Source organism: Meles meles, chromosome 13, assembly GCF_922984935.1.
Source record: "Meles meles chromosome 13, mMelMel3.1 paternal haplotype, whole genome shotgun sequence".
Lineage (NCBI taxonomy): Eukaryota > Metazoa > Chordata > Mammalia > Carnivora > Mustelidae > Meles > Meles meles.
Window position 1 is genome coordinate 5,865,834 of NC_060078.1, and position 14,732 is coordinate 5,880,565.

Consider the following 14,732-nt stretch of genomic DNA (forward strand, 5'->3'; position numbering starts at 1 on the left):
TTATAATTTTAGCATATACTTACATTCCTCATAAATCATGGGAAAAAACACCTCTATTCTAAAGTTACCAGGCTTCGATTTTAGAAATGGCAATTTTTACCTAAGTAACAAAATTAGGTTCTTATATCTTAAGTGAAACTATGTGACACTGGATAAATAACTTTGAGCACAATTTTTTAATGTTGTAACTAAAATATTCAATGATTAAAATGTCAGATTTATGAGACTGAATACCGTATATAAGTAGGATCTAGGCTTACTACATAGAACATGCTCGCAGTCTAGTCACCTACATAAAATCAAATTTTCCTATCTCAAATTAAAATTTCCCCTCTCTTCACCAAGTTTTTTCTCATCCCACAAAAATATAAACAAAACTCATCTATACTATTTCAAAGGTCCATCAAATTTTGACAACATCAAAGACATTTTAACTAGGTGTTTACTCTCACCTATGAGGTCATTAAAGAATAAGAATTACTCCTATTCAATAAATAATACCAGGATGATTAGGTATTGATGGGGGGGGGGGATATGACATTTCAAAATGTCCCAAAAATAAATAAATAAATAAACTGTAGGTAAAACAAACAGCTCTTTGCAAAACAAAAATAAAACTAGAAATTGAAGAATACACTGGATAATAAATTTACAACACTGATGAAAGTAAGCCCTTTTAAATAAGATTCAAAACTAAAACTAAAAAGCAAAAGGTGACCACAGGAAAAACTGACAATATGAAAACTGATAGCAGAAATAAAAGTAAATAGGAGAAAAGTATTTGCAACTAAGGTAGCCAGAGGTTTAATATTCAGAATATATAAAGATCTCATCTCCTAAAAATAAGAAAATGTAACCATTCCAATAGGACAAGGGAGAGACTGGGAAGACTGTAAGATAGTAACCTGAAAGGGCACAGTGGGTAGCTCAGTCAGTTAAGCCTCCAAATCCTGGTTTCAGAGTAGGTCATGATCTCATCGATCTTAAGATCAAGCCCCATGTCCAGCTCTGTGCTCAGCAGGGAGTCAGCTTAAGATTCTCTCCGTCTGGGCTCTCTGCTCAGAAAGAAGCCTGCTCCCCCCCCCCGCCCTGCCTGCCTCTCTGCCTACCTGTGATCTTTCTCTGTGTTTAATAAGTAAATAAAATATTAAAAAAAAAAAAAAGATTCTCTCCGTCTGCCCTTCCCCCAACTTACGTGTGAGCCCTTTCTCTCTCTAAAATAAGTCTTAAAAAAAAAAAAAAGATTGGGGGGTGGCATGTGGATGGCTCAGTTGGTTAAGCATCTGCCTTCAGCTCAGGTCATGATCTCCGGCCTTCAGCTCAGGTCACGATCTCCGGGTCCTCGGATTGAGCCCCACATCAGGCTTCCTATTCAGCGGAGAGTCTGCTTCTGTCTCTTTCTCTTACTCTCTCTCCTCCTCTCTCTCCACTTCCCTCCCTACCCCTCACCACTGGCCTTTCTTTCTCTCTCAAATGAATAAACAAATCTCTCAAATAAATAACTCTCTCTCTCTCTCTCAAATGAAAAAATATAAATAAATAAATAAAAAGATGATAATTGGGAGAAGAAAATACAAATAAAATGATGTTCCTTTCAATAAACATATGAAAAAATGTCTAATCTCACTAGTAATCACAGGAGGGGAGTATTAAAACAAAACTGAGACACTACTTTGTATCCAAATTGGCAAACATTTTTACAGATTATTAACATCAACTTTTACTTGGGCTGGGAAAGAGTGCACTCATACATTGTCCACGGAAATGAATACCACCTTCTAGAAAGGCAGTTTTCACTACCTAAGTTTTAAACTACATTTCACTTCACCATGCGTGGTCCTCAATGTGCACATATACCAGGGAAATATAAGAATAATGTACATGTACAAGACATTCAATCCAGCATTTACTGTAATACCAAGAAAACTGTCAACATCATCAGTAAAAGAAAATAAATTATGGTACATCAAATATTATGAAACATACTACCATAATTAAAAGAAATTTCTCTGTTGCACAACATGAATACATTTAACACTACCGAAATGTGCACTTAAAAATAAAATAGAAAAAAATTTCTCTAAGATATACTCTGAAGTGGAAAAAGCTACAAATCCAACTGTATAATATATACACTAATTTCAAATTATACTTTATGCACATACTTATGAATTAAAAATTTTAAAGACCAGAAAGATTTAAAAAACATTAACAGCAAAACAAAAACAAAATACATTAACAGTAATAATACCTACGGTGCTAAGGGAGGAACTAAATCAGGAAATTTTTATTTGTATGATCTTTAAAAATACATTTTTAAAAGATTTATTCCCTTACCTACAGTGTACCAACTTGCATCTGTTAATTTATTGATAACAGCTTCCTGATATGCACCATCAAGATTCTTCACTTCCACAATAGCGCCGACCTAAAGTGTTTTTAAAAAGTTAGGAAAACTTTTAGAATGTAAATGAACAAAACAAAAACTAGCTTTTTTTTTTTTAACTGAGTGCATGATGGCGAAGGATAAAAAAAACTACTGATTTGATATGTCTTAAAGTGCCAGCAGTTTTACCTACCACTGTTTTTGTACCATCCGTGAAAATGTCAACATAGTAAAAAAGGTAAATAATATCTAAGTATTGTTATGAAAATAGTTTTGCCCTTAAAACTTGCCAGAAAGGGGTCTTGGGAGCCCCCAGAGGTCTTTGGACCACACTTTGAGAACCACGATCTCTGAAGTTGACAATCCTTGCCTCATATTAGTACTCCTCCTTCCAAGAGGCCGGGGAAAAGTAGAAACAGTTAAGAAAAAGCTGTGCTATCTCCTTAAGAGTCATAAAGTACCACTAATGACAATCATTTAAAATATTTTCCATCTAATCAAGAAAATGCCGGCAATTACATTCATATGGTCTTTATAAGTACCTCAAACTAAGAATCTTCTGCACAGTGAAGGAAATCATCAACAAAATGAACAGGAAACCTACTGAGTGGGAAAAAATATCTGCAAATCATGTATCTGGTAAGGGGTTAATTATCCAATATATACAGAGAGAACTCCTATAACTCAATGGCAAAAAAACAATCTGATTAGCAAATGGATAGAAGATCTGAAGATCTCACATTTTTCCAAAGACACACATCGGGTCAACAGGTACATATGAAGATGCTAACATCACTAATCATGAGGGAAATGAAATCAAACCACAATGAGATATCACCTCACACCTGTTAGAATGGCTATTATCAAAAAGACAACAAAAAGCAGTGTTAGCAAGGATATGGAAAAAAGGGGACCCTTGTGCACTGTTGCTGGGAATATAAAATAAATTGGTACAGCCACTACAGTAAACAGTATGGAGGTATTTAAGTTAAAAATAAAACTATGACCCACCAATTTCACTACTGGGCACCTATCCAAAGAAAAGGAAACATTAATTCAAAAAGGTATCAGCACCCCCATGTTCACTGCTATTTACAACAGCCAAGATATGGAAACAACCTTAGTATCCACTGGTGGATGCATGGATATAGAAATAAATAAATAAATAAATAAATAAAGATTTAAAAATATATATGTGTATATATAACATATATATGTTATGTATATAATGGAATACTATTCAGCCATTAAAAGGAAGGAAATTTTGCCATGTGCAACATGGATGTACTCTGAGGACATTATGCTAAGTGAGATAGAGAAAGACAAGTATCATATGATATCTCTTACATGTAGAATCTAAAAAACAAAACAAGCAAACAGAAGCTCACAGACATAGAGAACAGACTGGTTATTGCCACAGGTGGGAAGGGAGCGGGGAGTAGACAAAATGCGTAAAAGTGGTCAAAATGTACAAACCTCTGGTTTTAAAATAAATTAAGTCTTAAGGATGTAATGTACAGCCAGCATGGTTACCATAGTCAGTAATACCATACTGCATATCTGAAAGTTGCTAAGAAGAATAAATCTTAAAAGTTTCTATTATAAGCAAAAAAACAAAAACAAAAACAAAAACTATGGATGGTGATGGATGTAACTAAACTTACTGTACTGATCAAACATCAAATCATTATGTTGTACACCCAAAACTAATAAAATATTATGTCAATTATACCCCAATAAAAATAAAATATAAGTATCTGGGCTTTATGGTAATAACAAAAAAAAAACTTGGTCAGAGAAAGACTGTTGGCCCCACAAGAATTAACAGAGCTTTTCTTAAACGACTACAGTCAATAAATACACGGTACCTTTTTTTTATTTATTTAGTAAGTAGTCTAGGTATTATGTTTCATGTGAACTCATTAGAAAATATATTGAGATCAAATGACCATCACTTTTCGTAGGTTTATTTCCTTTAAGAGAAACATTTATCCAAATGCTGACACTTTCTATTAGGTACTAGAAAGCTATGAAGCATATCAGGGAATAACCTAAAATCTATACACACACACACACACACACAACAATAGACAAAAGAAAACACTTTAACAATCTTGAGATAAAATTTAATATACCTGCCTATGTCAAAATCAAAATCCTTAGCCCTAATCATAGACAAAGAACAATTTAATAAAGTAAGAAAAGCCAAACAAGTAAAATAAACCAACTGTGCCATAAGAGGCAGGAGCAGGAGGAGAAAAAGAGGGCCTGAGGATACAAAGTGGTTCCCTTTTCTATCTCTTCACAACACTGAGCGTATTTTGTAGTTGGTAGGAGCTGGCTTGAGCCAATGCGAACAGGGTGGCAGTCAGTGAGAGCTATGCTGGTGTGCTTCTGAGGCAAGAACACAAATACGGCACGGAATTCTATGTGTTCTGAACATTCAGAGGGCACACGCTTCAATGACAAGAATTTTGGCTCTGTCACCACTGGCTGGCATGGCCAGATTATTTTACATCCCTTTAGTGTCTTCTGTGAAGAGCTGTTAGGATTATATAAAACAGTATGTGTAAAAGACTTATTAGCCCAGCACTAGCACATACTAAGTGCTAAATAAATGGTGGCAAGCATCATATTATAAGTATACACATTTTGGGGTTTTTTTGTCCCTGCAAGTCATGAACACGTGCATGTAGCATTAAAAATGGCACCTACAAAACAGGAATGGTGGAAAATAATTTTTGTAAGGCAAGATTTTTTTTTTTTTAATTGCAAGCTTTAGCTCTCTATAGTGCCTACTAATGCTCTAGGGATCCAATTAAAAATCTTTCAATCAAAAAAGAAGTCTTCCAATCAATCACAAACAACTGGCAGATAGACATATCTAATTCCCCCTAAGTACAGCTGTGTCAGTAAAGGATTTTTCTTGTATCTATAAACGTTTCTTCAATTCTGTTAGCATTTTTTAAAACTCATCCAGGCAGGCCATTGTCCAATTTTCAGACATTCAAAAGGGCCAACGAGCACACAGTGGTGACCCTCACATTCCCTTTAGCTTGCTCACTAGTAGAAAGTAGAACAGCACTGATTTCATCCACCAGTAAGGAGAAATGAATGCAAATAAATAAAACTATCTGTATGTAACATGCTTAACACTTTGTCTGATAACCCTTTAAAAATTTCATTTGCCTGTAGCTTTTTCAACAAATTAGCACTCTAAAAGCTCTTTGGTGCTCCTGGGTGGCTCAGTCAGTTAAGAATCTGCCTTCAGCTCAGGGCATGATCTCAGGGTCCAGGGATCAAGCCTCATGTTGGGCTCCCTGCTCAGAGAGGAGTCTGCTTCTCCCTGTCCCTCTGCCCTTCCCCATGCTCTTTCTCTCTCAAATAAATAAGATCTTAAAATAAATAAATAAATAGAAGCCCTCAGGTTCTTAACATGTTGGAATTTTTCCCTCACTTTTCACATTGTCACAGAACCTCCATCACTGAATCCCTAATTCATCACCTATTAATTCTGAAAGTACAACATGGTAAAAAGAAAAAGATAGTAAATAAAAAGCAGTCAACGCTTCCTTGATGTTTACTTCATTTCTAAACACAGGTTCTCTTATAACATCTTATAACATCAAGTTTCACTGAATGTTCTATTGTTTTCTATTGGCCTATTTAGAGAGAACTATGTTTATCTACTCAAAAACATCCAATAATTAAAAAGAAATGACCACGTATAATTTTTAACATCTCCCATTGAAGCATTAGAATTAATAATGAATAAATAAATGAATTACCTTCAGTGGGCCCTTTATGTGGTCATCCTGAACTTCCACTGTTGAAGAATCATGCCTAAATGTTACCTAGAGATCACAAATTTAATTAGCAACAAGCCCACACACACACACAAAAGCAAGTGACACAAGTTCATCAATGAATGAATTTGTTCTCATTACAAGTAATCTAACACAGCTGTCTAGTATATATAACTCTCAGTCCCTAACCAGATTAACTGAAAATTTTATTATTTTAGACAGACAACTTTCCAGAATAAATCAGCTGGTGTTTCATATACTAGACTTTATTCAATACTATTAGCTATTACCTTAGTAGTATAATTTCCTTTTCTAAAAAAAAGGAGGGGAGGGAAAAACAGGTGGAGACCTTAGGCTATTAGGTCCTCTATCATTCTCAGAAGACCTAGTTAAATAATAAGCTGTAACTTTAGTAGCAACATTTACTGAGAGCTAAGCATCATGCTCAAGCATTAAACACATAATCTTTACAACAACCTTATTAGGTAGGTATGATGGTTCCCACTTTGTTGATAAGAAAACTCAGGAGCAGAAAGAATAAGTAACTGGTCCAAGATCACAGAACTGGTACACAGTAGAGCTGAAACTCAAACTTAAGCGGTCAAGCTCCCGAAGTTTACTGTACTCTGTATCAGTACAGGAAGCAGAGAATGGGAAACCAGATGGGAGGAGATTACGTAAAAACAAGGGTTCAAGTTTAAATATTTTGCATTAGTTGGTGAAAATAGGATAGCTTCAAGTATTCAGTGTAAGAAAGCTGTTTTCCCTACACAAAGCAACAGCTCTTACAGGGATTCAACCATCAACATGGTCTTACCAGACATCTGCGGTACTCCATCTACGGAATGTGCTCACAAAGAAGTTGTGAAGAGATGTCTTATAGCATCCCAGGCATTTCCATCTCACACAAAAGCATTACCATGCTTTATTTAAATTATGTGTTTAGTTATTTCTGTCACTCGCTCAGACTGTAAGCCACTGTACGGCCACTGACAGAGATCAGATTTTAACACTGGAGTTTCAAAACCTAATACAGAGCTTAGCACATAGTAAATGTTTGATCAATGAAAACTGATGAGGAAGAAGTATATCAACAAACTGTTGAAAATGTATGAACTTTATTTGAATCATAAACAAATCAGAAGTATACCACTGTATATGTTGAGAAAATAATTAACTTTGAATTACAAACGGGTTTTTAGAGCGGCAAAAAAAATTAACAAGTTTTAGGTATCTGTTATTTACAAGGCACAAGATACTGGTACTCTGTGCTATCAACAGACGCAGTAAAGACTAACAGTTCTCTTCATTTTATTAATAGCAAGAAATGAAAAGCAGGAGTGATACATGCCATTTAGCTGGTTCATTCATTACACAGCAACACCCAGCTGAGACCGCAAGTCAGAGCTAAAATCCGGCCTGTGCTCTGCAAACCAAAGCAGGGGTCCTAGAGTAAAACTGCTCCTGTCCAAAGAGAACACCTTTTTCTAACACTAAAATATTATCTGTATGCCAAGCTCTACTAAAGAAGCGATCTACCAGGAGGGAAAGCATTTGTCTGACAGTAAAGTATTGCATGTGCTAGTAGGAGCTCTGTCTGCATTTCCAAGATAGTAGTGGCAAAAAAATGAGTGCTCAGGGAACACCAGTGTGTGAAATCAGAACAGGGAATGCCACTGTAAGAACACTGCAAGAGTACCCACAAAAATCAAATCACGGAAGAGCGCACAGGTACCACACGTGTGAAAACTAAAGGCATGGTGTGACCGAGACCAGACTCCTACAGTTAATTTAAAGGTCTTAACCACAATGGTTCTTAATTAGAAGTGTGAATCAGAATCACACGAAGCTTTTCTCAACACATCCATGCACACAGAAAGAAGCTAGAATATAGCCACAGAAAAAGCTCCAGAAGACAATCTGAAACTCTCCACTGGACATACACCTCTGTGGCCTGTTTGACTTGGTGATATTCAAATCAATGTTTTACAGGGTATCTGCTAATCTGCACTATAAATCCTCTGAGGACAAAGACCAGGTCATCCACATATCCCAACCTCCTTCCACCTAACAGAGTACCCTGCACAGTTTACCACTCAGTAAATAATTGACAAATGAATAAATATCTACCTTCAAATATTTCACTTGTCCTATATTTTTCAACACTGATAGTTTACTAAAATGTAAACAATTACATTTCTTTTTCTGTATTATCTGAGACAAAACCCAAGTATTTAAGAAAGATTTTTTAAGAAAGAAGATAAGGAAATTGACAACTAGAGCTACCTTATTTTATTGTTATCTAAAACACCATCAATTATATATAAATCACATCTCAATTTGATGGTTAAAATGGTGGAGGGTGGTCTAAAATTAAGAATTAAACCAAATGGGGTGCCTGGGTGGCTCAATGGGTTAAAGCCTCTGCCTTCGGCTCAGGTCATGGTCCCAGGGTCCTGGGATTGAGCCCTGCATCAGGGGCTCTGCTCAGTGGGGAACCTGCTTCCTCCTCTCTCTCTGCCTGCTTCTCTGTCTACTTGTGATCTCTGTCTGTCAAATAAAAATTTGAAAGAAAAAAAAAATTTTTTTGAAAGAAAAAAAAAATTAAACTACATGATTTCTAAGGTTCTTTCCAGCTCTAAAAGGCTAACAACACAAACAGTACAAAGTCTGTCTATATTGAAATGTCATTCAAAATATCAATTTGTAATAATCTAACTTCATCCTAATTAGAATACTTTAAAATCCCAAATAATGTTTTGTTTTCAAGTATTTGACAACCCTTATACAGAAACTAAACCCATCTTGCAGAAAAAAGTCTTAAATACACACACCAAATAAAAGTTTAAATATCAAATACTGAATATATAAAAACTACATATACTGTACCTTGACTTTGACAAGTCTTTTTGCTGTCTTGATCTTAGCTTCACAAAAGGCTCCTCTGTATTTAGCACTCACATCAGTGCCCACTGTCAAATAGGGAGGCTCATCAAGGGCCTAAAATACAAACACATACAATTAGATTTAAAGTCTCTTAATTCTTTAGCACAATTAGACTTCGGACTGGTAGATCTAATCCTATGATAGCTATAAAAGTTGTAGTAATTGAATGTATTTGTTAACAAGAACCATCCACAAAATACTCTAACTTAAAAATAAGTAAAGGGGTGCCTGGGTGGCTCAGTGGGTTAAAGCCTCTACCTACGGCTCAGGTCATGATCCCAGGGTCCTGGGATCAAGCCCCGAGTCAGGCTCTCTGCTCAGCGGGGAGCCTGCTTCCCTCCCCCTCTCTCTCTGCCTGCCTCCCTGCCTACTTGTGATCTCAATCTCTCTCTCTCTCTCTCAAATAAATAAATAAATAAATAGAATCTTAAAAAAAAAAAGATTTCCATGCTAATTGTAGACCATGTTAAAAAAATAATATAAAAACAAGTAAAATCTATGTATCAAAAAAATCTATTTTATATGTACGTCATATAAAATAAAAATGAATCTTTTTGAATAAGCTTAATCACAAGTTTGTCATTCTATTCACCCTTCCATCTATCCAATCATTCAAGTATTTATTTACTATATGACCATCTAAAGAGAGGACAGATCCTTAAAAGCCTCAAAATTTTAGGCTACATCTTAAGAAGCCACCCAGATTCCAAGTAGCTTTGTCATATCCCTACCTAGACAATTCAAAGGTAGAATAGGAGGGGTGGAAAGAATTACATCTATTTCAAACAAATGGAGAAAACTATAAGAAGAAATCCAATCTGGGAAATCGTAAATACTTTGGGATGAGTTCACTATTTATTTACCCTCACATGTTAAATATTTTAAGTTTCCTCACTTGTGATTCTATTTTTTTATTGTGTGTGTGATTTAGTTTTTTAACAGTCCTAATCTAGCTGCTCTGACTCTTTAAAATCATGTACATTTCTGTATAAGATCTGTAATTTTAAGGAGTTCTACTTATATCAATGCATAATCAAAGAAAGATTATGTAAGTAACTTTTTGCAATGTGTTTTACAAGAAATACTAATATCCTGAGATGCTCCACCAAAAAGAAAAGGAGGAGAAAGTTTGGGAAAATCAGTTTATTGAATGAACCCCCCCACTCTGCCTCATCATCCAAAGAAACCCTTTTTTCTATTAACATCTATTAACATCTTGTAGAAATTATTTATAGACCATAAGGAGGAAAAATGCTGTTAATATAGCAGTGAGTGATGAAAATACAGATTTCATTTGGCTGGATCTTAAATTAATCCCAATAGTTGTGGATAATATACATAAGGAGTGATCTATAAAAAAAAAAAAAGATATATAGTCTAATGACATACAAAAAGTATTATAATCAAGTAACTACAACTTTTTTTTAAGGGTGGGAGGTAGCCCATAAACCAAGACAAAGTTACTACAACTGAAATTATCAGGGTGACCTTCTTCTTTTTTTTTTTTTAAGATTTTATTTTATTTATTTGACAGAGAGAGAGATCACAAGTAGGCAGAGAGGCAGGCAGAGAGAGAGGAGGAAGCAAGCTCCCTGCGGAGCAGAGAGCCCGATGCGGGGCTCGATCCCAGGACCCTGAGATCATGACCTGAGCCGAAGGCAGTGGCTTAATCCACTGAGCCACCCAGGCGCCCCCAGGGTGACCTTAATAGCCATTTGTTTCATTCTATTTCATGAAAAGTATTTTTAAAAATAACACAACATATATCAAGTATATGGATTTTAAAATCTACATGGGGGGTTGGGGGGGGGGAGCTGGCCCAGTCAGTAAAGCACAGGACTCTTGATCTTGGGGCTGTGAGTTCTAGTCCCATGTTGGACACAGTTACTTTAAAAAAAAAAGGTTAAAAAAAAAAACTACCTAGGAAGACGCTTTTATTTCAATTCATTTATGTCATAACACAAGTATACCCTCACAGAAAGACAATAACTTCTGAATTACTACCACTAAAATTTGTTGATATCATTGACTACAACTTTGATAACTTTGTACTGCTCTAGCACCTAAAACTTAAAACTGTATTTTTCTACTTTACCTACTTGCCTTAAGCCTCTTAAAATACCATTTTCCTTGGTCAAATTCTTGGTTAAATTCCAGACAAGCTAGTGGCTTTATTATACAAAGAAACGGACACACAACACTTTGCCCAGAAATTTTAAGAAAATTTCAGGAACACATCAATTCCCTTTGTGATTCAACTGGTATTGTGTGTTACTGCTACAAAAGCAAATGGTGGGGCTGTCTTCATGACTATTAAACATTACTCTCCACAACTTGCAAACCTCTTCCATTAATACATCCTGCCTTATTAGCCAGTAAATTTTATTTTCATAGACAAATAGTATACTTAAAATAAAGGAATACTGCTGAGGAACAAGAAACTGTGAAACGTAGGAAAAAAACAAGAAAACTAGAAGTTGAACATTTATGCCTACTCTAACAAATGTTTAAGAAGTGATACCTTTTTAAGATATTTTTATTAAAGAGTACTGTGAACAAAAAAGGGAATAGAATAGTAATATATTTAGACTACTTATATACAGAAAACATTTACGTATTCTTTTCATTAATATTCATACCAAACCCTGGCAATATGCCAATGATAGCAATTTGTCAATATGTTTATTGAGATTTATTCAACTTAAATTTGAAAGAGATTTTTCCCCAAAACCAAGCCTATCTCACATCCTTACCAACATAAAAATCCATGCTAACAGAAAACAGTAATAATTACCTCAAATATTGTGGAGGCAAATTATTATTCTGAAGGGTAGTATTTCCCTTCCTTCCAGCTAGAACACATGAAAAGGAATTAGCAAAACACATAAAGAAAATGTCTATTACAAAAATACTTGAGAAGGGAAACCAAAGTCTAATAAACACCTGCTAAACTGAAACACATTGTTGGAACAGTGTTAATCTGTTAAAGGCAACACATGGAAAGCAAAGATCTATGGTCTGATCTTACTTCTGCCTCTATTATTTTGTTTTGTATCATCTAGGTAAGTTACTTTTCTGTTCCTGAATTCTTATCATTAGGTGAACGTAAGAATTTGAATTCTGTATACCTCTGTCTAATGAGTGTTTCTCGAAGTATAGGGGTTAGAGAGATGGTCAAAATGGGACGCTGAGAAACATAATCATCTAGAAGTGAAACTATGCTAACCAAAATATGAATGAGAATTTCTACAGAAAAACAAATGAAATCCATAACCTACCTACATGGTCAGATTTGTGTACATAATTTTAGCAGAGCATAAATTATTGTATCATTAATAAAACGTAAGGTAATAAAGCAGACCAACAGCACAGGCAGAAAAGACAAGGTCCTTACCCCAGCTCTATTCTTTACACTAACTAGATGAGTTTTGTAGGCTACTAAACCTCTCTAACCTTCAGTTTCCATATTAGGAAAACATGGTCAATATTAAAAAGCACTCAATTATTATGCCTCAAGTATTTAGCCATTAACAATTATTTTTACTATTAGGAAACACTCAAGGTGGGCAAATAAGTCATTAAACCAATGTAAATTCAGATTTGACACCCCCTCCTTTTTTTTTTTTAAGATTTTATTTATTTGAGAAAGAGAGAGAGAACAGGTGCACACACAGGGAAATAGGCCAAGGGAGACAGAATATCTCAAGCGGACTTCAAAGAGAAAGCAGAACCTGACATGGGACCCGATCCCATGACCCTGCGATCATAGCCTAAGCTGAAATCAAGAATGCTTTGCTTAACCAACTGAGCCACCCATGTGCCCTGATGAGCAATCATTTAAAATGAGGTATGCGGGCGCCTGGGTGGCTCAGATAATGATCTCAGGGTCCTGGGATCAAGCCCCACATCACATGGTTCCCTGCTCAGCAGGAAGCCGGCTTTTCCCTCTCCCACTCCCCAGGTTTGTGTTCCCTCTCTCGCTGTCTCTCTCTCTGAAAAATAAATAAATAAAAATCTTTAAAAAAAAAATTTTTTTTAAATAAGATGAGGTTTTGCCTCTAGCATTTTAAAAGAAAAAAGGAGGTACCTGGGTGGTTCTGTCAGTTTAGCTTTCTCTAGAGATGCAAAAATAATCATATATTTGTGTTATATGTATATATATATGTATATATGTATATGTGTATATATTTATATGTATATAAAATATATACACAATAAAGATAGGAATAACTGCTAAAAAGGGATTAACCAATGGGAAAGGGAATGGAATGGAGGGAGACGTATATAAAAATATTTCATTCAAAGTAAGTCTTCCTGTTATTTTTTTCATTTTTAGAGAGAGAGAGAAAGCGTGTGCACAGAGGGGGAGAGAGACTCTAAGCAGGCTCCATGCTCAGCACAGAGTCTGAGGCAGCAAGGCTCAATCTCACAACCCCGAGATCATGACCTGAGCTGAAATCAGGAAATGGATGGCAACTGAGCTACCCAGGTGTCCCAGTCCTCCTGTCTTTTTTTTTTTTTTTTTTTTAAAGGCTTCTTTTTTGTTTGTTACAAATGGTATGTATTCTTTGCATTTTAAAATGTATACTTGGGGGGGAGGCACACCTGGGTGGCTCGGTCTGCTTTTGGCTCAGGTCATGATCCTGGAGTCCTAAGATGGAGCCCTGGATCAGGCTCCCTACTTAGTGGGGAGCCTGCTTCTCCCTCTACCCCTGCTTGTGCTCTCTCGCTTTCTTATTCACTCTCTCTCAAATAAATAAAATCTTAAAACATAAAAAAATTTTCTCTCCCACTCCCTCGGCTCCCCTCCCCTCCCCCCTTATGTGCATGCACTCTAAGAAAATAAAAATGGGGCGCCTGGGTGGCTCAGTGGGTTAAAGCCTCTGCCTTCGGCTCAGGCAATGATCTCGGGGTCCTGGGATCGAGCCCCGCATCAGGCTCTCCACTTGGCGGGGAGCCTGCTTCCCCCTCTCTCTCTGCCTGCCTCTCTGCCTACTGTGATCTCTCTCTCTGTGTCAAACAAATAAAATCTTAAAAAAAAAAATAGGAAAAGAAAAATGAGTAAAAATAAAACGTATACTAAGGAACACTTCAAACATATATAAAAGAAGATGGGACTCTATAATAAATCCCCCATATACTTATACTCTGGGTCCTACAATTATCAACACACAATTTTGTCTCATCTATACTCCTACCCATTCCTCCTAACCAATGATTATTTTGAAAGAAATCCAGATATTACATCACTTCATGAGAAGAGTAAAGAGTATTATAATCTAAAGGGGAAAAAAGTATTCTAATCTGTAGTAATTGGGATTATGAATTATTTTTATTTTTCTTATTAATACTTCTCTGTACTCTCTAATATATTTAGAATGAGTATATGAATGAGAGTCAGTACAATATAGTAAATTAAGAGCACTGGCTCTTGAATTAGATGTTTGGGTTCAAATCTACCACTTAGTAGCTAGATGACCCTGGGCTGCACCTCTGTACCTCAGGATAAAAGAGTGACTATCTCAAAGGGATGAGACGTGAAATGCTACATGTAAAGTGCTTGGAACATGGCTCGCATACACTATTACTTAATA

At 35.8% G+C, this 14,732-nt stretch overlaps 1 protein-coding gene across 6 annotated transcripts in view; it reads right to left on the reverse strand.

Annotated features, from left to right (window-relative positions):
• Nucleotides 1-14,732, reverse strand: part of ARID4B (AT-rich interaction domain 4B) — a 148,285-nt gene that overhangs the window by 77,970 nt on the left and 55,583 nt on the right. For all 6 annotated transcript variants that reach the window (XR_006821207.1, XM_046026560.1, XM_046026559.1 and 3 more), the window contains exons 3-5: nt 9,082-9,192; nt 6,175-6,240; nt 2,338-2,428 (exon numbers count right to left, since the gene is read on the reverse strand). Coding sequence is in view for 5 of the 6 variants with exons in the window: in XM_046026560.1 (XP_045882516.1) it covers nt 2,338-2,428; nt 6,175-6,240; nt 9,082-9,192 (268 nt within the window). In the remaining variant the exon portion in view is untranslated. The remainder of the gene's footprint in view (nt 1-2,337; nt 2,429-6,174; nt 6,241-9,081; nt 9,193-14,732) is intronic.